Source organism: Larus michahellis, chromosome W (genome assembly GCF_964199755.1).
Source record: "Larus michahellis chromosome W, bLarMic1.1, whole genome shotgun sequence".
NCBI lineage: Eukaryota > Metazoa > Chordata > Aves > Charadriiformes > Laridae > Larus > Larus michahellis.
In genome coordinates, this window is record NC_133929.1 from 26,483,430 (window position 1) to 26,504,422 (window position 20,993).

Genomic DNA, 20,993 nt, shown 5'->3' on the forward strand with positions numbered 1-20,993 from the left:
TGTGGCTTAGGACAAATGAAAAAGCTTTCTTACCAGTTACTTTAATGTGATACTTATCCATGCCAAGAAAGAAAACTACTTGAGTGCTGCTGTTGATATATTTTTTTTATTTAAATATCTGAGGTTTCTGAGGTTTTTGTCAGTTTCAATTTTTTTACTTTTTCCAATTTTATGGGTTTTTTTGAACCCCCGTGTATGTCTGCAAAACTTGTCTTCCATGGTTGCCTGTGCTTATTCATGTTTATAAATTTCATGTTTTTAACAAGTCTCTCCTTCCCCAATTCTTTTGGATCAATAAAAAGATGACGTTGGTAAATTCAGTTACTCTGAAAGCTTCAATTACTGTTGTAACTTCATCCCAACCAAAACCCATACAGTTACTTTAGGGGGGAGATCTCATAATGGAGTTATGAACTAGAATTACTCTATTGTTCAGTTGCGTTGCTGATTAGAAAGCATAATGAAAGATTAACTCTCCGGTTCAGGAAAACTCTCCTCCATTTCTCTTCAAAGAGGTTTTTTAGCAGCCATAAGAAAACTGGTCACAATACTGCCAAACATAGATACAGTTGGGATGATTTCAGAGTTCAGTACTCATATATAGTCCATATACTTGCTGTCCTATAATCAGCTTCCTTGCTTTATCACAGACCTATTTGGTTATTACAGTGGGTTTTTTTAATTGCTTTTTAACTACATTGATTATTTTTTTTAAGTTACCTCACTAAATACTCCTCTCCTCATCAGATAAGATTGCTGCACTTAATTTCTCTTCATGTTCTGGGTTTTAAAGAAGCTGAAATAGGAAACCATAACCATTTTTAGCCATATGCTTGCAGAAGTTTTGAATGCCTTTTCCTGCCATTTTTTTGTCATGATAGCTTGTTATCTTAAAAAAAATAAACATTTGTAATAGTAGCTGCCATTGTTAGAATGGGTGTAGTTGTATGCCTGGCCTGTGGCTAGGCTAGTTGACAGACGTCACTGAAAGGTCTGTCCTTGTTGCACAGGGAGATGTGCTCTCCCCGGCAGCACAGAGCACTCTGTATAGTGTGTGAGGGTGTGAGAATTACTGAAGATCCTAAGTGTGGATCTTCATGGTGAGAACACAGTTCACCTGTGACTTTCTGCTGATAGAAAATATGCTGTCCACTATGGATCTACCATAAGCGGGTGAAGGGGTCTAATATGTTGCTATAGGGTGGTGCTTCTTCACCTAGAAGTCACTCAAAATAGGCTTGCAAGGAATTTTTTACTTCTGCACCCCAGGAAAGCTTTTTGTGCTAGAGCCAGAAGTATATGTGGAAATGCTTAGTCCCCTTTGGCTTTTAGAGCTAAGTTCAGCGTATGCACGAGTCTTTGCAAGACAAGGAGACATTTTGAATGGGTCTAAGTGTCAGTGAGCAAGACAGACATCTCTTTAGCAAGGTTTTGTGTTTATTTAATACAGTTTATTATTGAATTCCTAAATCATAAGAAATTAATAATACTTAATTGCTAGTGTAACTCAGACTGACAAATATACGGACAAGCTTACATGAAAAGAGAAGAAAAAACAAATTAGAGAATAAGCTTAAAGATGAATACCAAATAACAAAACCAGATACACAGACAAGATATATAAATAAGAAAATAAATTAGGACAATTAGCATACCAGGGTCCTGCTTCATGACTTCTAAATGCTACTTCAGTAAAACTAGTAGATGGCTAGTGTCAGCAGCGTACACCAAGAAACAAACACGATCCTGGTGAGAGAAACCATTTTTACCATGGAAACGCACACAGTATTAAAATCGTTCTTCAGAAAAGAACAAGAGCAAACCTGTTAAACGTCTTTTCGTGTCTGTAGTCTCTTTCTGTAAGGCCAGAGATTGGTTTAGCTTTTTAAATTTAACTTTAAATCTTTTCAAGACTTGTTTTGAAAAGAGTATGTTTGGTTCTCCATTTGCATTACATACCATTTACTGCCTAACCAGTCATTAAGACTTAAAAATTTTAGACTTACGTTTCTTTGCTACAAATAACATATTTAAAAGCAAATAAGAAAATAAAGGCTTAATGTGGTTTATTTTTACAATTGTCTTTTGCTGAGAGAACTTTAAAATTCTCTTTACAACAGCAGTCTTGGAACATTTGATACCCGATGATAACTCTGCAGTTTTAAACAGTGCCAGAATGGTCTAAATTCCCTTTCCTGTTTATAACTCCTCAAGAAATTATTTAATAGGTTGTAGCTTTGGAAAATCTACTTAGCTAATCCTGTCCAAGTTACTTATTAGAGAAAGGGATTAGCATATAAATACCTACACTTGTGATCCTATAACCTGGTGCAGATGAAATAATCATGCTTGACTGTCAGTGAGCACTTGTATTGCTATCTTTTTCTTTTTAATGACATTACTGCAGTTCTTGGAGTAATGCCCAGTAGTATGTCACACTGGGATGGGGGCAGGACATGCTTTTTCTCTTCAGTTGCCCCAGTGTGGACTGGGCATACTGGATTCTGTTCTCTGTTAGGATACTGAAGTTTATCATACAGTAATAAACTTATTGAATCTTTGTGTAAGCTGTGTTATCATACTTCAGATATTAGTCCCAATACATAGAATTATGAAAAGAATTAAGCTGCACAATTATTAGCGGCTTTGGGTCTCCATGTATCAATATAAATTATAATCTACTTCCTGTAACTTTTAGGAATTTTTCTCAATAATGGAATAAACTTTTAGTTTTATAGAGATAAAATACCAGACTCCCTCTGCAAACATTTAGTATAAAAGTAGAGTTTGAAAGATCATGTAATGAACTGCTATTTTTTAAATCTTGAAAATACCACAGTATGTGTATATCTTGATACATCTGAATTGGTACTGGGAGACTAAACAGCAGGAAGGATTAGAGAGACCTAGGAGCTTTTGTAATATTTGCTTCAGATGTCTGATAGCTTTCTTGGGAAGCATGCAGAAGAAAGAAGCCCATTTCATTAGCTTTGTGGCAAGCATCTGTTGCAAATAGAGGCTGATATTTATTGGCTTGTTTTGTAGGAGGGTTCCTTTTCAGTGGCTACTGAATAGTATCACAATCTCAAAGTATGACTAGGTGACTTCAGAGCAAGCAATCCAACCAATTTTTTTTACGTATTTCAAGCAGGTAGATTTGACTTCATAGGAGCTAGAAAATCCAGGCAGGTAATTTACCTCTAACTTTAGACATCCATTTTTGAAGATCTGCATGTTTATCACCGAGGGGATGATCCTTCTTGACCAGGGCCTGTGAGGTTCCACTGAAGGTGGTGGCTCAGTCTGTGGAGTTAGTGATTCAGTTGTGAATGTTGTCCTGTTAGCAGTGAAATGTTCTCTTTGACAAATGTGTCTTTTGACCTGTCAGTCTTCCAGAGATACACTTGATTGTCGTGGTCTTTGATACCAAATGACTTTATAGGGAGAGAAGACAAGGGATGTATCAAACTGAATAAATAATTACTACTAAACTAGTAGAGGTGTAGGCTCAGTAGATTTGGGTTTAGAGCCAAATAACGGAAAGGTTTTTCTTCCATGTTTTCACATTCTAAATGGATTTGTGTTACCTTTTTATAGAAAAATGCTGGAAAAAATAAGATATGCTTTAGTTTTTAAAACTACTTTGTAAAGATGCAGTGGCTGTCACCTGATGGTGGTTTCCAGCAGGGGTGCTTGCACTGCAGCCTAGGATCCCCAGGGCAGTGGAGGTTACACAGAAACCTGCTGGGTGTTATGCTTGTGTATCATAGAATTGCCTAGGTTGGAAGGGACCTTTCAGTTCATCTAGTCCAACCATCAACCTAACTCTGACAAAAACCATCACTGAACTATATCTCTAAGCACTATGTCTACCTGTCTTTTAAATACCTCCAGGGATGGTGCCTCAACCACTTCCCTGGGCAGCCTGTTCCAATGCTTAATAACCCTTACAGTGTTAAACTTTTTCCTACTATCTAGTCTAAACCTCCCCGGCCCAATTTGAGGCCACTTCCTTTTGTCCTATCACCTGTTACTTGGGACAAGAGACTGACCCCCACCTCTCTACTACCTCCTTTCAGGTAGTTGTAGAGAGCGATAAGATCTCCCCTCAGCGTCCTTTTCTCTAGGCTAAACAACCCCAGTTCCGCCCTTCTCTGGACATGCTCCAGCACCTCAATGCAAGGTGGGGCCTCACCAGTGCCAAGTACAGTGGGATGATCACTTCCCTATTTCTGCTCACCACACTGTTCCCGATACAGGCCAGGATGCTGTTGGCCTTCTTCGGCACCTGAGCACACTGCTGGCTCATATTCAGCCGGCAGTCGACCAACAACCCCGGGTCCTTTTCTGCCAGGCTTGTAGCGCTGCATGGGGTTGACCCAAGTATAGGACCCGGCATTTGGCCTTGTTGAACCTCATACCATTAGCCTTGGCCCATTGATCCAGCCTGTCCAGATCCCTCTGCAAAGCCTTTCTACCCTTAGGCAGGTCGACACTCCCACCCAACTTGGTGTCATCTGCAAACTTACTGAGGGTGCACTCAATTCCCTCATCCAGATCATTGATAAAGATATTAGAGAGACTGGCTCCAATACCAAGCCCTGGGAACACCACTCGTGACTGGCTGCCAACTAGATTTAACTCCATTCACCACGCTCTCTGGGCCCGGCCGAGAGTTTCATTACACCCGGGCACCACTTATGCTTTTTCTATAGTTTTCTAACATGTAAATGTATTTATAGTTTATAAGTAAGTTTCAAAATATATGTAGAAGATACAAGGTTAATTGAGGTAAATTGAAAGATGTTTCTAATGCAAAATGCTTGTTAGTGATTCATCTAAATGACATAAAGTGGCAGTCTTTTAATGTGAGTGAAAGGCAAATGATGGGTGCGGATGGGTACTACTCAATATGTACTCCTTGTGAGCTTCAGTGGGAAGTGTATTGGCCAAATGAAGAGAGCCTATGTTGTTCTCAAGGGAAGATGATGAAGAGCTATTGGTGAGGCTGAGGCAGCTAGAAGAAAAGAAATAAGATTTATTGTTTTCCCTTTTGTTTTTGTCAGCTACTCTGACAGAAGAATAGAACTTAATTTCACAATTATATCATTCGGCTAAAATTCCTGTAACTATTTTAGGAAGCTAGATTCATTAGTCTCTATGAAGTAGTGTCTTCAGTGCTGTCTTTAAGTGGCAGTTGCTGCCATTTAGTACCAGGCTGAGAAAGTTCCCTGATAAATTTTTAATTTTAATGAAATGTATCATACCTGATCTTTTACTTTGTTAGGATGGACACAAATGGTTAGACACCAGCAGTAGTGGATCAGGAAGAGAAGGAATGGGAGACTGGCAGGACAGACCATGCCTTGATCATCTTGATCTGATTTTTTTATTTTTTTTTTTTCTGGTCCTGATATCATTGAAAATACTCAATGGCAAAAGAAAAACTGTGAACACTATTGGAACTTAGTGGCCAGAAGTTATCTGAAACACTAGTAACTGACCTTTTTGGGGAATGGCTAACGTTGTTGTTTTTCCCCATGCTGAGCTCTGCTCCTAGCATTCTTCCAGGCCAGCTGGACTAGCACAGGGTTCTTGGGATCTGTTGAGGGTTGGGTTGCAGGTAGCTGGGTGCCAGTTTTTTTAATTCTTGCCTATTATCTCCAAAATGAGCTCTGTACATCCCATATAAGCTCGTCCCCAGTATTGATTGTCACCATATATGGCATTTGCACTGAGCAAAATATATAACTTCTCATTCAGTGATTTTTCAATAAAGCCCTGGGCTGTTGTTCTTACAACCTGTTAAGCACATTGTTCTGATAGAACTGCTGTGTGACCACTCTTGTTCATGAATATGTTCTGTGGTCACCCATGGTTTGACCACTGCTGGTATTTCCTAACTTGCTTCAGACAAATATATTTAAAAAAAACAAACAAACAAAAGAAACCAACTCAGCTGCTAATAACTTTTTTCTTCCCTATGATTGAGTATTTGTGGATGTGGCAGACAGAGCTTTCCTTTTCTTGGTGAATTGATTCTTTCCTATTTCAGAACTTGCCTTTTTCCCACGCTTTCCTACTGCTAATAAAATCTGGCCCAGCGTGGCTATTGGATAAAGCTGTTTGCCCAAATAAGATAGCAGAGAAGCAAGGACATCTAATTGTTTCTAAACACTGAGAAGCACAGGAAAATGAATTGGAGCTACAATTCATCTGTCATATACTATTGTATGGCCTTTGTAAGAAAAATATTTGCAGAGAATTATATTAAATTCACTGAGCCATTCAGAAGTAAAACTTTATTGTATATTGGAAAGGCATGGATTTGATGGATGGACCACTCGGTGGATAAGGAACGGGCTAGATGGCCGTACTCAAAGCATTGCAGTCAACGGCTCAATGTCCAAGTGGAAACCGGAGATGAGTGGTGTTCCTCAGGGGTCAGTACTGGGACTAGTGCTGTTTAACATTTTTGTCGGCAACACGGACAGTGGGATTGAGTGCATCCTCAGCAAGTTTGCCGATGACACCAAGCTGTGTGGTGCGGTCGACACACTGGAGGGAAGGGATGCCATCCAGAGGGACCTTGACAGGCTTGAGAGGTGGGCCCGTGCGAACCTCATGAAGTTCAACCAGGCCAAGTGCAAGGTCCTGCACCTGGGTCATGGCAATCCCAGGCACAAATAAAGGTTGAGCAGAGAATGGCTTGAGAGCATCCCTGAGGAGAAGGACTTTGGGGATGCTGGTGGATGAGAAGCTCAACATGAGCTGGCAATGCGTGCTTGCAACCCAGAAAGCCCACTGCATCCTGGGCTGCCTCAAAAGAAGCATGGCCAGCAGGTCGAGGGAGGGGATTCTGCCCCTCTACTCTGCTCTGGTGAGACCCCACCTGGAGTACTGCATCCAGCTCTGGAGTCCTCAGCACAGGAAGGACATGGACCTGTTGAAATGGGTCCAGCGGAGGGCCACAAAGATGATCAGAGGGCTGGAGCACCTCTGCTATGAGGACAGGTCTCTCAACTGAGAGAGTTGGGGTTGTTCAGCCTGGAGAAGAGAAGGCTCCAGGGAGACCTTATAGTGGCCTTCCAGTACCTGAAGGGGGCCTACAGGAAAGATGGGGAGGGACTCTATCAGGGAGTGTGGTGATAGGACGAGGGGTAATGGTTTTAAACTGAAAGAGGGGAGGTTTAGATTAGATATTAGGAAGAAATTCTTTACTGTGAGGGTGGTGAGGCACTAGAACAGGTTGCCCAGAGGAGGCATGAACAGGCATGCCCAGAGGATGCCTGTGTTCAAGACCAGGCTGGATGGGGCTTTGAACAACCTTGTCTAGTGGGAGGTGTCCCTGCCCATAGCAGGGGGATTGGAACTAGATGATCTTGAAGGTCCCTTCCAACCTGAAGTGTTCTATGATTAACAGTAGTTTTCTAAATAACGTGTGTATTGCATATCTTGTCTTTAAAATACTGAATCATTGATCCACAGAGAACCAGTTGTTAATAATCTAACTGTTCAATTACTGTTTGCAAGTTTTCAAAACTAAGACACAAAAACAAAGCAGTTTTGTGTTCTGTATTGCACAAGATGTTGCATTAGACTGTTTTCATGTAGTAATTAATTCTAGTGTATTTAGTTTTATAGTTCATAGAGCAAATAATTTAAAGTGAACAATGCAGTTATTAATGTGCAGACCACTAAGTTTATTCATTAAAAAAAACAGTAGTCATCACACTATTGAGCTTGCTCAGTACTTTAGAATTGCAATTTTGATCCATTTCTTGACTAATAATACAGTAGCTGATGTCTGGTTTAAAAATAATAAAAAGAATTTAAAAGATTCTTAATGCCTGTTTGGGGAGGGGGAAGCAAAGTTTAAATGTTAAAAGGGTTTTTCCCCAGATAATTTTTATCTTTTTCACTTGATTCATGAAAAGCTGAAACATGTAAGAGCAAAATCCTTGCTTCCTGATGAAGCAGAAGGGTGGGATGTAGAGAAATGTCAGGGTCCCTGCTCCAAACTAGCGTATTCTCTGGGATTTTTTTTGGCCCGCTCCTTAGCTGTGTCACTGCTGTTCAAATAAAGTACCACATGGCAGTCACTTAAGCACATTGTTACCTTGACTCAGGAATAGTTTTTGCTGTATGAAGATAAGGATCAAATTCTCAGTGGAGTACACTCTAGGGTTTTGGGTTGGGTTTTTTTTGTGCTGAGGTACAGTGATATGGGGACTGGCAATAGATGAGGGGTTTTGTTTTAAATTAAAAAATAAAAAAACCCTGTAGGTTTAGGCTACAAAATGAGGATGTCCTGCAGTATGCAGGAAACTGTGCATTCACAGGAAAAATTATTTTTTTTTTTTTCACAGATCCAACAGTATAAGAATATTTAGTAAACTATAGCTTTAGCTAAAATAGGGTTTTGGGTTTTTTTTGAACACTTCAAAAACTGTGTTCTATAAAAATCCACACAATAATTAAATTCTGCAAAAAGATAACTGGTTTACTGAGCAAAAGCATTCAGACTTGGTTGGTCTTTCCCACCTGTGTGGAGGAAAAGCACAAGAGTTCTTTGTGCAGGCAAGAGTACATCAGTTTAGCTGTCACATGAGAGGAAGATAGTTGCTTCTGCTTTTTAGAGAACAAGTACAGATTGTGAAGCCTCCACTGTCATATTGCGTTGTTCATTAATTCAAGTCCAAGGGCCTCTAAAAGACTTTTTTTTTTTTTATATCAGTTGGGAAGCTAATCGTGGTTATACGAACAAATGAAATACTGTGTCGTTCTTCCACTGCTGGAGAGTGTTTTCTGTCTTGCATACAAAGTGTTCAGGCCATGGAATAACTAATATAAAACACAGAGTAACTCTATATTTTTAACTTATCATAGGATCTTCATGGTTGGAAGGGACCTTTGAGATCATCGAGTCCAACTATACACACACACACACAAAAAAAAAAACCAAAACAAAAAAACCCCCCTACAATCTCTGCCACTAGAGCATGCCCTGAAGTGCCAAATCTAGACGTTTCTTAAATACCTCTAGGGATGGTGACTCAACCACCTCCCTGGGCAGGCTGTTCCAGTGCCTGACCACTCTTTCAGTAAAGTAATTCTTCCTAATATCTAACCTAAACCTCCCCTGCTGCAACTTCAGACCATTTCCTCTGGTCCTGTCATTATTCACCTGGGAGAAGAGAACTTGCACCTATATTACTTTAGAGCTGTACTGTTCTTATGCAGACAAAGACTTCTGTCTTTTAAATTATTTTTTTTGACTGAGGAAAAACTCAAAATCAGTCCTTTTTAGACAATAGGGGTTTCCCCTCCCCCCCCCCTTTAAGCTTTTAGGCACATTTTCCATTTGGACTCTACCTGCTGCTGTAATGTCTTTGTTTTTCATGAAGAATCACTAGGTTTTGTCCCTTTCTAGAAAGCAATAGCATGAAATGCAGTGTTGGGACAAAAATAACTTGTCATTTGCATTAGTTTTAAGTTAAGTTAAGCAAGCATTAATGCTTAACCTCTGAAAAACCATTAATTCTTAGATGGATTGTTTTTCTATTTATAAATATTTAAGTCTTTAATTGCTAGACAGTTTCAAGTGTCTAAATTTCATTATTAACAGTAGGTTTAGATGTTGCTTGAAAGAAAATGAATTTTGTTTACAATATCCATCTGCTTATTACATTTCAGCACTGAACAGGAAGAGTTATTTCCTGTCTGAATACTTTATTTCCTTTGTGTCTACAATGAGAGAAAAAAAATAACATGATGACTACTGACCAGTGAAAACTTCTCATTTTTCTAAGTAGGGATTTGTGATAAATGAACTTTAGTAATACATTGCTGATAGGCACTGTAATTTTAACTTACTATTATCTTATTATCTTATTTAACTTATTTAAGATAGTAAATATTAATATATTAAACTAAACTATTAAACTAAATATTAATGTAATATTAAACTTATTAAATATTTAACTTATTGTAGTGAATGTTGTAGGGAATATGTTGTAGGTTATCATACAGTACATAAATGTAGTTTTAACTGTATAGTTAAAAGTTTTAGAAGTCAAAGACTGCATGCATGAAAGCAGCAGATGTAAATATGCAATTGCTTCTCATTGTAACTAAATTATTATATAGCCTTATCTTCCACTTCAAGCTGTGCTTTTATTGTTGCAACAAAATTTTATTCTGAGATTTGGCTTAATCAAGCTTGCTTATTTTTAAAGATGGCTAACTTCAAGAAGATGTAAGGGGATTGTGTACTGCTGCTTAAGAATGTAGTTTTCTTGGTGATTTAGCAGATAATACAACAGAATCAGGAAATCTCTCAGACTGTTCATATTTGTTTCAGTGTCTGACAGTATTTTTTTGCTGCTTTGTTGTTGACAGCAATCACAGGCAACTACTTTGCTGTAGGTCAAAAAAGCACAAGTCCAGATGGATTATACTTTCATTTTACATATACGAACTTGCTGTGAGTTTTGCTATAATTATAGCTGACTTGAAGTGCTTTTGAGTCATCAGTCGCTCAGAAAGCAATTCTCAAGGACACTAGCCTTACTTTGATTATTTCTGTGTCTAGTTTAAACATACTATGTGTTAGTTTAAAAGTCCTCTTTTTTTGAGGAAGAGTTCATGTGTAGGAAGAGACACTACATACATAGTTTCATGCTTGTGCATCCTATGAAGATGGAAACTTTTCACCATTAATTTGTATTCATTTTGTAAATTGTTTTTAAATAGATATTGCAAGCTTTGAATTGCCAATGCATGCATGAACCATCACAACACTTCTGAAACTTTTGGTGAATGACATGACATACAGGGTAATTTTTGTATTGGTTTAATATTTGCCAAGACATTCCTCTTTACTGAGTGTCCAGTGTTACAAGCAATACACACATTTTAAATAAATACACCTCAAATCAGGTATGCTGCAGACTAGCAAATTAGTTGTAACTCTTGAAAGGCTTGCTGCAGTCAGTTGGAAGTAATGTTTTAGTAGCTGCATTTTGTAAGGAGAGGGAGAACAGGATGGCACAAAGCTTAAGAATGATATACTATTATACCTTAACTAAAAATAATTTTATCTATGGCTTTTTTTTTTTTTTTCTGTAGTCATGATATGGAGAATAGAGAAACCCTCAGGGGGTTGCAGAAGATGGATGACCGCCCAGAAGAGCGTATGATCAGGGAGAAACTCAAAGCAATGTGTATGCCAGCCTGGAAGCATGAATGGCTGGAAAGAAGAAGCAGAAGAGGCCCTGTGGTAAGTGGCACAGAAGTAAGGGCGATATCTGTGACATTTATTACAAATAAAAATCCTTTAAACTTCTTTCTTTTAGAAACCTTTTTATCGTTAACAATTTGTGGACTCTTAATTGTGATCCCCTCGTTCATTTTTTTTATGAGAGGTTTAACAGGAAATTGTGTCTGACTTTCTGAAGTGTACGCATTTATTAAGCTTTTAAAAAAAAAAAAAGCATATTGCTATGCTGCTGATTGTGTAGTATAAAATACTGCTGTGGCAACATTGCCCTCTAATGTCAACAGCAAAAGTGGCTCTCCTTCATCCGATAAAAACTTTCATTTGAGTGCAAAACTGCAGTGTAGTGCTTTGTACTCCCTCTGTTCTTTAGGATTTCATGACTTCACATTTCCTTAGTTTGAAAATGTTAAAGTTTTCTATGTTTAACATGTGTGGAATTTTTTTGCTAGATGAATATACAAACCGCAAGCTTACTAGAACCAGAAAAATCAAATCTGAGTAACTTCTTCACATAAGTCTCAACTCTGCTAAAATTTGGATGCCAGAGTATTCCTATTAGCCTTTTTGAGTAATGCTTTTGTATAAGTGGCTCAGAAGTAATTTTAAGAAATTTCAGATAGATCAAACTGGAAACTTATTAAACACAGTTATGATTCTAACACTAGCATATTCAGTATAATGCTGGTTAATAGCAATTAGTTGCGTATAAGTGTAGTTGCATTGGTCAATGATTCCTGTGTGATGCTTGATGGGAGTGCTAACTTAAAGCTAAGATCACCTGATGCAGTAAACAAGTGTTTGGAGGCAGCTTTTCTAGAACAGAAATAAGGGTTATGTTGGTAACTTTCTGTCATAAGAACATTGAAAATACTTAAAGTGCACCAAAAAAGCAATACCTTGAATAACACAAAACAGTTCTTACTTGAAAAAATTTTAAAATGCAACTTGGTTACTGCATAGCTTGAAATTATGGTTCCCTGCTCAGCCCACTTCCCTTGAGGTTTCCAGTTATTTTAATACAACTCTTGATGCTCCAGATTCTTAATTAGTACCTTTTTACATTTAAACTTTTTAGAGCACTGTAATAAATAGAATCATGTTTGTTAATCAAATCAGTCTTTCTTAAAGGCTGGTGAAAACTTACAGTGTTTCGACTCTTCACATACTTAAATCGCAGGCATCCAGCGTGTTATCTGGTGCACTTTGATACCTCAAGGCCTAAATCACAGGCATCCGGTGTGCTGTCTGGGGCACTTTGACACCTCAAGGCCTAAATCACAGGCATCTGGTGTGTTTTAACACTTCAAAGGGAAGAGCTAAGTTGTGAGATAAGCTGAAAAGAGTCTCCCCAAGGACACTGATAAAGATCATAGAATCATAGAATCATAGAATTGTTGAGGTTGGAAGGGACCTTTAAGATCATCGAGTCCAACCTTTAGCCTACCCTGACAAGAGCCACTTCTAAACCATGTCCCTCAGTGCCCCATCTACCCTTTTTTTAAACACCTCCAGAGATGGTGAATCCACCACCTCCCTGGGCAGCCTATTCCAATGTTTAATAACCCTTTCAGTGAAAAAATGTCTCCTAATATCTAATCTAAACCTCCCCTGACGTAACTTGAACCCGTTTCCCCTCGTCCTATCACTTGTCACCAGGGAGAAGAGGTCAGCCCCCATCTCTCTACAACCTCCTTTCAGGTAGTTGTAGAGGGTGATAAGGTCTCCCCTCAGCCTCCTCTTCTCCAGGCTAAACAACCCCAGCTCCCTCAGTTGTTCCTCATAAGGTTTGTCCTCCAGACCCCTCACCAGCTTTGTAGCCCTTCTCTGGACACGCTCCAACACCTCAATGTCCTTCTTGTAGCGAGGGGCCCAAAACTGAACGCAGTACTCGAGGTGGGGCCTCACCAGTGCTGAGTACAGAGGCACGATCACTTCCCTAGTCCTACTCACCACACTGTTGTTCCTGATACAGGCTAGGATGCTGTTGGCCTTCTTGGCCCCCTGGGCACACTGCTGGCTCATATTCAGCTGGCTGTCCACCACTGCCCCCAGGTCCTTTTCTGCCGGGCAGCTTTCGAGCCACGCCGCCCCAATCCTGTAGCAAGATGAGGAGCCTTCAGCCTCACGACCATCAGGAGGCGGGACAAGACCGACCCCCTAGCAACACGTCGCTCAGACACGGAATATACCAGGATTGACACATATACGGGAACCAGAAGAGTATATAATCAACTACTTTCGGGAAGTGGGTGTGCGCCGTTGGCGGAGCAAAGACTCCCCGTCCGCCCAGCGCTGTTTTGCTTGTTGCCGCTTGCTTAATAAACTAATTTGATTAATTGGACTGGTTCCTGTCAATTATTGGGCCTCAATCTATAACAAGCACTAGCAACTGATAACCGTAACTTGCCCATAGGCGCATGAATTTGCATTCTGACTTTCCAGGAAAGATAAAAAGCATTGTGGTAATCAGTAGGAAGAAAAAAAGCCTGCATTGCTTTTCATACTTTTCCTTTATCCTGTTCACTTTCATAATCAGATAGCAGTATATTTTAAAACAAAACCAAAGGTTTCTGAAAAGTTCAGGTTTGCAAGAGGTATACATTCAATATGGTGACTTCTTAAAGTAAAACAAGCAGTGCTTGGATCAAGGCTGTAAACACAGGTCTTCTCTCTTGGGCAGTGCCTAACTGCTAGGCTACAACCTCATCATTGTCTCTTCTCCCTGTAGCCTGCTGAAACTGAAATGCATTTCTGGATAGTGGAACAGCTTCAGCTGGATGACTTAAATGCTTCAGTTTAAAATAGCATTTGACCATGTGGATGCAGCCCAAATCATCAGGCACTGAGGCTGAATGTCTCATACCCTTTCTAGGAGAAGTCTGCTCCGTTAATCTGAAGTGTTACTTGGAGCTTCCCTCCAGCTTTGATTTGAGACTCTAAGACATGGAGAAATGTAGAACTAAAACTGACTCTGCTTGCTGTGACCACTTTTAATTCTATTCCATGGGGCCTTACTCTTCTCATGCATTATATAGGTCTGAGGGGCAGGCAACTGAAAGTTGTCTTGAAATATTCCATATCTTAGTGTCAAAATTCAGTGTTTATGCAACAAAGCACTGTATTAGAAGTGTATGTGCTCACTCTTCTTGAGCACACGTAGTGTGCTCTGTGCAGGTAGTGCAGCACTGTGCACAGTGGTTAGCTCGGATACCAGATGCAGTGTAGCTGTTTTACTTGTGTAGCAGGCAGAAAAGCTGTCTGTGGTTCTTATAGGGCACAGCACACCTTAATTTTGCTGTATTGCCTCCAGGTTTAAAGTCATTTTGCTTTGCAGCAAGTGTTCAAATTGTGCTGTAGAAATAGTGGTCCCAGTATTTATCAACTGATACTTACTGTATGTAACAGATAGATCCAAGGTTATAGCTCTTAAATAAGCAGACAATGCCTGTAGGGGAAAAAAACCACAATATTTTGGCTCCTACTATCCAAATGGGAGAATTGCTGTCCTCTGAAATACCGTGAATGACAGCTACAGAAGCACTTTGAGAATCAAATCAGTTGCTGAACAACTCTAAGAAGTGGCACAAATGGACAGGAAAAAAGGTTCTTGCTTTTATGTTGTGTATAGATTAAAAGATACCCCCTGTTAGATGTTAATATTAGAACCTGGGGAATATGCAAACTTTGGATGTCTAAATAATGGCTTAATTATAATGCTAGCAAAATAAGTTTTGATTAATTTGTTTTGCTTTAATGTAAAATGACTAATTTTTTAATTCTAACATGTGGTTTAATTCCTGCAAGGTGGTGAAACCTCTCCCTGGGAAAGGAGATGGATCGGAAATGAACAAACTTTCTCTAGAGCCTCGGGCTGAAGGACAAAGCACTGCTGTTTCACCTAAACAGAAAGGAAGACATAGTCCTTCTCCTAGTAGCTCTTCATCATTCTCTAGGACAGTTAAATCTGAATCACCAGGTGTTAGAAGAAAAAGGATATCTCCAGTGCCTGTAAGTTGCAAGTTGTGATGTAATTTTTAATTTGGCTATAGACTGCAATCTTTTGCTTAGAGAGGCAATTGGTATCTAATCCTTCCTGGGTAGGCAAGATGCTGATATAAAGGGGTTATGACAGGGTATCACTTAAGTGAGATATGCAGAGCATATCTCGCGTTACACTTCTGTGTGGAATTTTGTTCTCTCCTCTTAAGTGTGTGTTTTCTTCTTAATTCAGTCCTGCTTTCAGTTTTTCTTTGTAGGAAACAAATTAAGAAATATAGGTATTCTGTTGTGAAGACATGCATATTCTTAGCTTGATTTGCACGAAGAGGTGCCAGGAGTTGGTTTTTTGCCCCTTAGTTTTAGTTTTGCATGTTAGTTCTCCAGGAAGGTATATTCCCTTGGGGATAGGATTGTTGACTGCACCCCCCTGCCCCTCCCCACTCAGACACACCACCCCCACCCCCCAATTCTCTTCTGCCCTTGCGTTCTGGGCATGGAAGAAAATTAATTATTTTAAATTCATATAGTCTAAGCAGGTTATAGTTTCTTCAGGTCTTCTATTTCATTTGAGGGGGGGGAAATAGTTAAACTTACTATTATCCTGGAAATGCTCATGATGGAACTACTTATATAGTTTCAGAGTGGACGAATAACACCACCTCGACGAGCCCCATCTCCAGATGGCTCCTCTCCATACAGCCCTGAGGAAACAAATCGTCGTGTCAATAAAGTTATGCGAGCCAGACTGTACTTGCTGCAGCAGATAGGACCCAATTCTTTCTTAATTGGAGGAGACAGCCCTGATAACAAATACAGAGTGTTTGTTGGGCCCCAGGTAGAGAACACTTTTGTATTGTCTGTAGCTTTTATTAATTTATAGTTAATATTGGAAAACTGTACAAAACCAAATTAGATCAAGTTAGTCGCCAGGCCTTGCTAATGGTTCTATAAAGTAATGTTTAAAAGATGTAATCCGTGCTTACGTAATATAATGATCATCTTGTATTTTTTTCAAATATGTAGCAAGTATTAGTTTCATCTAGAGTTTATCTTAAAAAAAAAAAACCAACAAAAACAAACAGAAAAACAAACAAAACCCAACACCTCTAGGAAGTAATTACTAATGTTCTGTATATTTCTCATTCCTAGAAGTGTCTCCTCATTAATATCTTAAGTATTTTTGGCTATAACTTGGCCACTTTGTTTTTCTAGTTTTTCACTCTGAAATGTTATATTTCCTCTGTTCATGGGATATATAAACGATAAGCACATGACACGATTCCTTTTAATGGTGTGATAATTTCATTAATACCCATAGTGAGGTTCTTCTCAGACTTGCATAGTACTGCTGTGATCCTGAGTTGGGGAGCTTTAGGTTTTTGAGTAAACAGAAGCATCTCATTTAAGTTTGATTGCTGTCATATTATAGGTAATTGATGATTACATGCATAAATTCCTTCTAGTATGAAGGGTAGCAATAGCTTCAGCTGATTTTAAAAAATAAAAAAGGGGGGGGGAAGTTAAGAGAAAATTGGTGTTATAATTGTCTACTTTTCCATAGATATTCCTGAATAATGCTTTGGGGATTCACATTTTCTGTAAGGTCGCACAAGAAGATGTTTATGTCTATATATGAAATATCTTGCATTAACTACTTTTTTTTTTTTTTTTTTAAAAAAAAGCATGGGGGAGCTACACTAGTATATGTCTACATGATGCACTTAATGATCTATGTAATTATCAATTCAGTAGAGCTCCTAGCATATACTTTTCTTTGCAGACTTGTAGCTGTGGCCGTGGGATGTTTTGTATTCATCTGCTGTTTGTTATGTTGCGGGTCTTCCAGCTTGAACCCTCAGACCCAATGCTCTGGAGAAAGACACTGAAGAACTTCGAGGTAATAGATTTCTAATAAACTAATGGCAGATCTAAAGTACCCTCCAGGTAAAATCTTTAGGGCATTATCTTAAAAATGCTGATAACTGCTGCATTTCAAAGCAAGAAGAATATATGTTTTTAATTGTATTTGAATTTGGGTTCAAAGTTCTGCAAATAGGAAAAAACAAATCTACAAATAAAAGGCATAACTAAAAGAATTATTAGAGAGCTATAGTTTAGTGAGTGATTCAGATCTTAGATTTTCTACTCAAATTTGTATCTCTCACTGATTATCTGAAAGGTAAACAGAACAAGGATCTTCAGAAGTAACTGTGTATACTTAAAGCTATTATTTTTAATAAGCAAATAGGATTTTGTTGTAAAATTTCTTGTGATCTATTAGTAAAATTTCTGAAATTCCTGCTGCTGCCTACTGCTAATGCATTATTGTGAAGGTGAATAGGTCTTTCATAGCAGTAGTTAAGCTTCAGTAATACTACCTTTTAAATACAAGTGATTCATAGCATAAATATGACTGTTGCTATCTTTTTCTGATGTTAGGTTGAGAGTTTGTTCCAGAAATATCACAGTAGACGTAGCTCGAGGATCAAAGCTCCATCGCATAACACCATCCAGAAGTTTGTCTCACGCATGGCAAATTCTCATACGCTGTCATCCTCTAGTACTTCTACATCTAGTTCAGAAAACAGGTTAGTATTTTTCTAAAGGAATTAAAAGCTTTAGTCTGTAGTTTTTTCTAATTTTTGAGGTTTAGAATCACCTACATTCTTTTTGTTCAAAGCTGCTTTCATTTCAAGCCATGTTAAGTCTCTGTATTTGCAAAAAATCAAGAGTCAAACATACGTTAGTCACAGTCATAACAAGTGGGCATACTTGCTTTATAATTTTTGTTTGAAAAACATTAAGTATAATTGTGAAAAGAATTTTTTTGACTCTCTGAATTTGGGAGACAAAATCAAGAAATGTTAAGTGATCATCTGCAAGACTGAAGCATGTATTAACTGTGGAAGCTTGTTTATTTGTGTGCATTTGTTCAAATGCAGTGCTTGTGAAAATGTTGACAAATGAAGAAACAGGCTTTTTGAAGAAACCACTGTTGTGGTTTGGGCTGGGTTGGCCAATGACAAGATGACAGGTGCTCTCCCCCACCTTTCACTCTAAGGAGAGGAAGAAGAGAGATAAAGAGATTTATGAGTTTAGAAAAAACTAAACTACTTTAATGAAAAATTAATAATAAAATAAAAAAGGATATTTTAAAGGGGTGAAACAAAATAGATACAATATAAATAAATATATACAAAACCGGATCAAGTTCCTAGGAAGATGTCACTGTGAAAGTTCTAGACTGGACTCGGTAACAAATGGGAACTGGAACACACTGACCAGGAACAAAAGGCAGATAAGCTGATGGGGTCCTCAGACATCAGTCATTGAAGAAAAGCCAAAGATGAAGAGCTAACCTGATCCCTTTGATCCCTCAGCTTTTATACTGAGCATGGCAGATGGGATGGAATACCCTATTGGTCAGTTTGGGTCACCTGACCTGTCCACAGGTGTAACCCTTTCACAGGGTAAACAACCCAGTAAGCTGACCCTGATTGCCACAGCAACAAGTGTAAGCAAGAGCCTCTCACTGAACAGAAAGTTGGCTCTGCTTCACCCCAAACCAGGACAATTTGTGTGCGTTTGTTCAAATGCAGTGCTTGTGCAAATGTTGACAAATGAAGAAACAGGCTGCTTTTTTTTTTTTCTTGTCCAAACAACTTTGTACTGCTTTGGAGAAATGCTTATGCCTATGCCAATATACTGAAAAATTTCTGGGTAAATGTACTGTTTGTGTAAACAAACTTAATTAAATATATAGAGATATATAAAAACCATATGAACTAGACATTGTATAGAGAGATCAAACCACAGAAGGCAACCAAAGCTGAAGCTTTCTTTTGTGTAAAGTGAATCTTAAGGAGTACCTTGATAGGTTACTTTGTGATAAGTATATAGTTAGATGAATATGTTCAGACAGGATTATAATTCTGACGTACAGATTGTGACCTTAATTTCCCATAGTCTTAATTATTTTTCCAAATTGTCAAATTGTGTCATTGTAAATAAATTACATAAGTAGTTCCGGAGTATATTTTGTATTTAACTGGCTGGTTTATTTGGCAAGCCAGTTCCTTTAATTACATACCTTACATAGGAAAATTTATTAATTTTTTTTTATATAGGAATGGCTTTATTGGACTGTGAACTTTGCTACGTTAGTTCTCATTTTTGACAGGATGAAAGATTTTTTTAGTTGTTTGCCAATACACCTGATGATTAGTTCCCAGCATTATTGGTTCAATGCGATAAGTTGTCATGCTGTGAGAGTCTAATCTTGCATGATATAAGTATTGGAGAACACTGCGCATCAGAGATAAGTTTACTCAGTTATTTTTGTTTTCCTACTGATTCTTCAAAAATAAGTTTTAAATTAATACTTGTGTCTATATATGCCATGAAACACTTTTCACTGTAAACTTATTTTTGTGGATTTCTCGAGGACAAGGAAAATTAGCATCAACCATTTGCAAGAAAATAAAAGTGAATATATGTGTGTAGGAACAATGTATACACAAATTATTTTAAAAATATACTGTTGCTGAAGAAATACAGAGTTCCTGCAAACTTTTAGACACACACCAACTATAACTTAAATTTTTACTATGAATAGTAAGAGTTTTGCACACTTAAAATCTACATGTGATAGGTAGATATATTAGTGTTCATGTGAATCTATTACATCTGTTTCTCAGTGTCAGAAAATTCTTGAGTGCCTGTTACATTCTGTTAATTTTTTGAGTTTTACGTGTTTTACATGTGTTCCATTGGTGAATGGAGTTAAATCCAGTTGGCCAGTCACAAGTGGTGTTCACCAGGGCTTGGTATTGGGACCAGTTCTGTTTAACATCTTTATCAATGACCTGGATGAAGGGATTGAGTGCACCCTCAGTAACTTTGCGGACGACACCAAGTTAGGTGGGAGTGTTGACCTGCCTGAGGGTACAAAGGTGTTGCAGAGGGACCTGGACAGACTGGATTGATGGGCCAAGGCCCATGGTATGAGGTTCAACGAAGCCAAGTGCCAGGTCCTACACTTGGGTCACAACAACCCCATACAGCACTACAGGCTTGGGGAAGAGTGGCTGGAGAGCTGCCTGGCAGAAAAGGACCTGGGGGTGTTGGTCGACTGCTGGCTGAATATGAGCCAGCAGTGTGCTCAGGTGCCCAAGAAGGCCATCAGCATCCTGGCCTGTATAGGGAACAGTGTGGTGAGTAGGACTAGGGAAGTGATCGTCCCCCTGGTGAGGCCCTACCTTGAGTACTGTGTCCAGTTTTGGGCCCCTCACTACAAAAAAAGACATTGAGATTCTGGAGCATGTCCAGAGAAGGGCAATGAAGCTGGTGAGGGGTCTGGAGAATAAGTCTAATGAGGAGCAGTTGAGGGAACTGGAGTTGTTTAGCCTGGAGAAAAGGACGCTGAGGGGAGACCTTATCGCTCTCTACAACTACCTGAAAGGGAGGTAGTAGAGAGGTGGGAGTCAGTCTCTTGTCCCAAGTAACAGGTGATAGGACAAGAGGAAGTGGCCTCAAGTTGTGCCAGGGGAGATTTAGATTAGATATTAGGAAAATTTTCTTCACCAAAAGGGTTATTAAACACTGGAACAGGCTGCCTAGGGAAGTGGTGGAATCACCATCCCTGGAGGTATTTAAAAGACAGGTAGACATAGTGCTTAGAGATCTGGTTTAGTGATGTTTTTTGTCAGAGTTA

At 38.8% G+C, this 20,993-nt stretch overlaps 1 protein-coding gene across 7 annotated transcripts in view; it reads left to right on the forward strand.

Moving 5' to 3' along the window:
* LOC141735582 (mitogen-activated protein kinase kinase kinase 1-like) overlaps positions 1 to 20,993 on the forward strand; it is a 96,702-nt gene that overhangs the window by 24,739 nt on the left and 50,970 nt on the right. For all 7 annotated transcript variants that reach the window (XR_012584790.1, XR_012584791.1, XR_012584792.1 and 4 more), the window contains exons 2-6: positions 11,131 to 11,281; positions 15,086 to 15,289; positions 15,915 to 16,115; positions 17,061 to 17,177; positions 17,720 to 17,868. Coding sequence is in view for 4 of the 7 variants with exons in the window: in XM_074568596.1 (XP_074424697.1) it covers positions 11,131 to 11,281; positions 15,086 to 15,289; positions 15,915 to 16,115; positions 17,061 to 17,177; positions 17,720 to 17,868 (822 nt within the window). In the remaining 3 variants the exon portion in view is untranslated. The remainder of the gene's footprint in view (positions 1 to 11,130; positions 11,282 to 15,085; positions 15,290 to 15,914; positions 16,116 to 17,060; positions 17,178 to 17,719; positions 17,869 to 20,993) is intronic.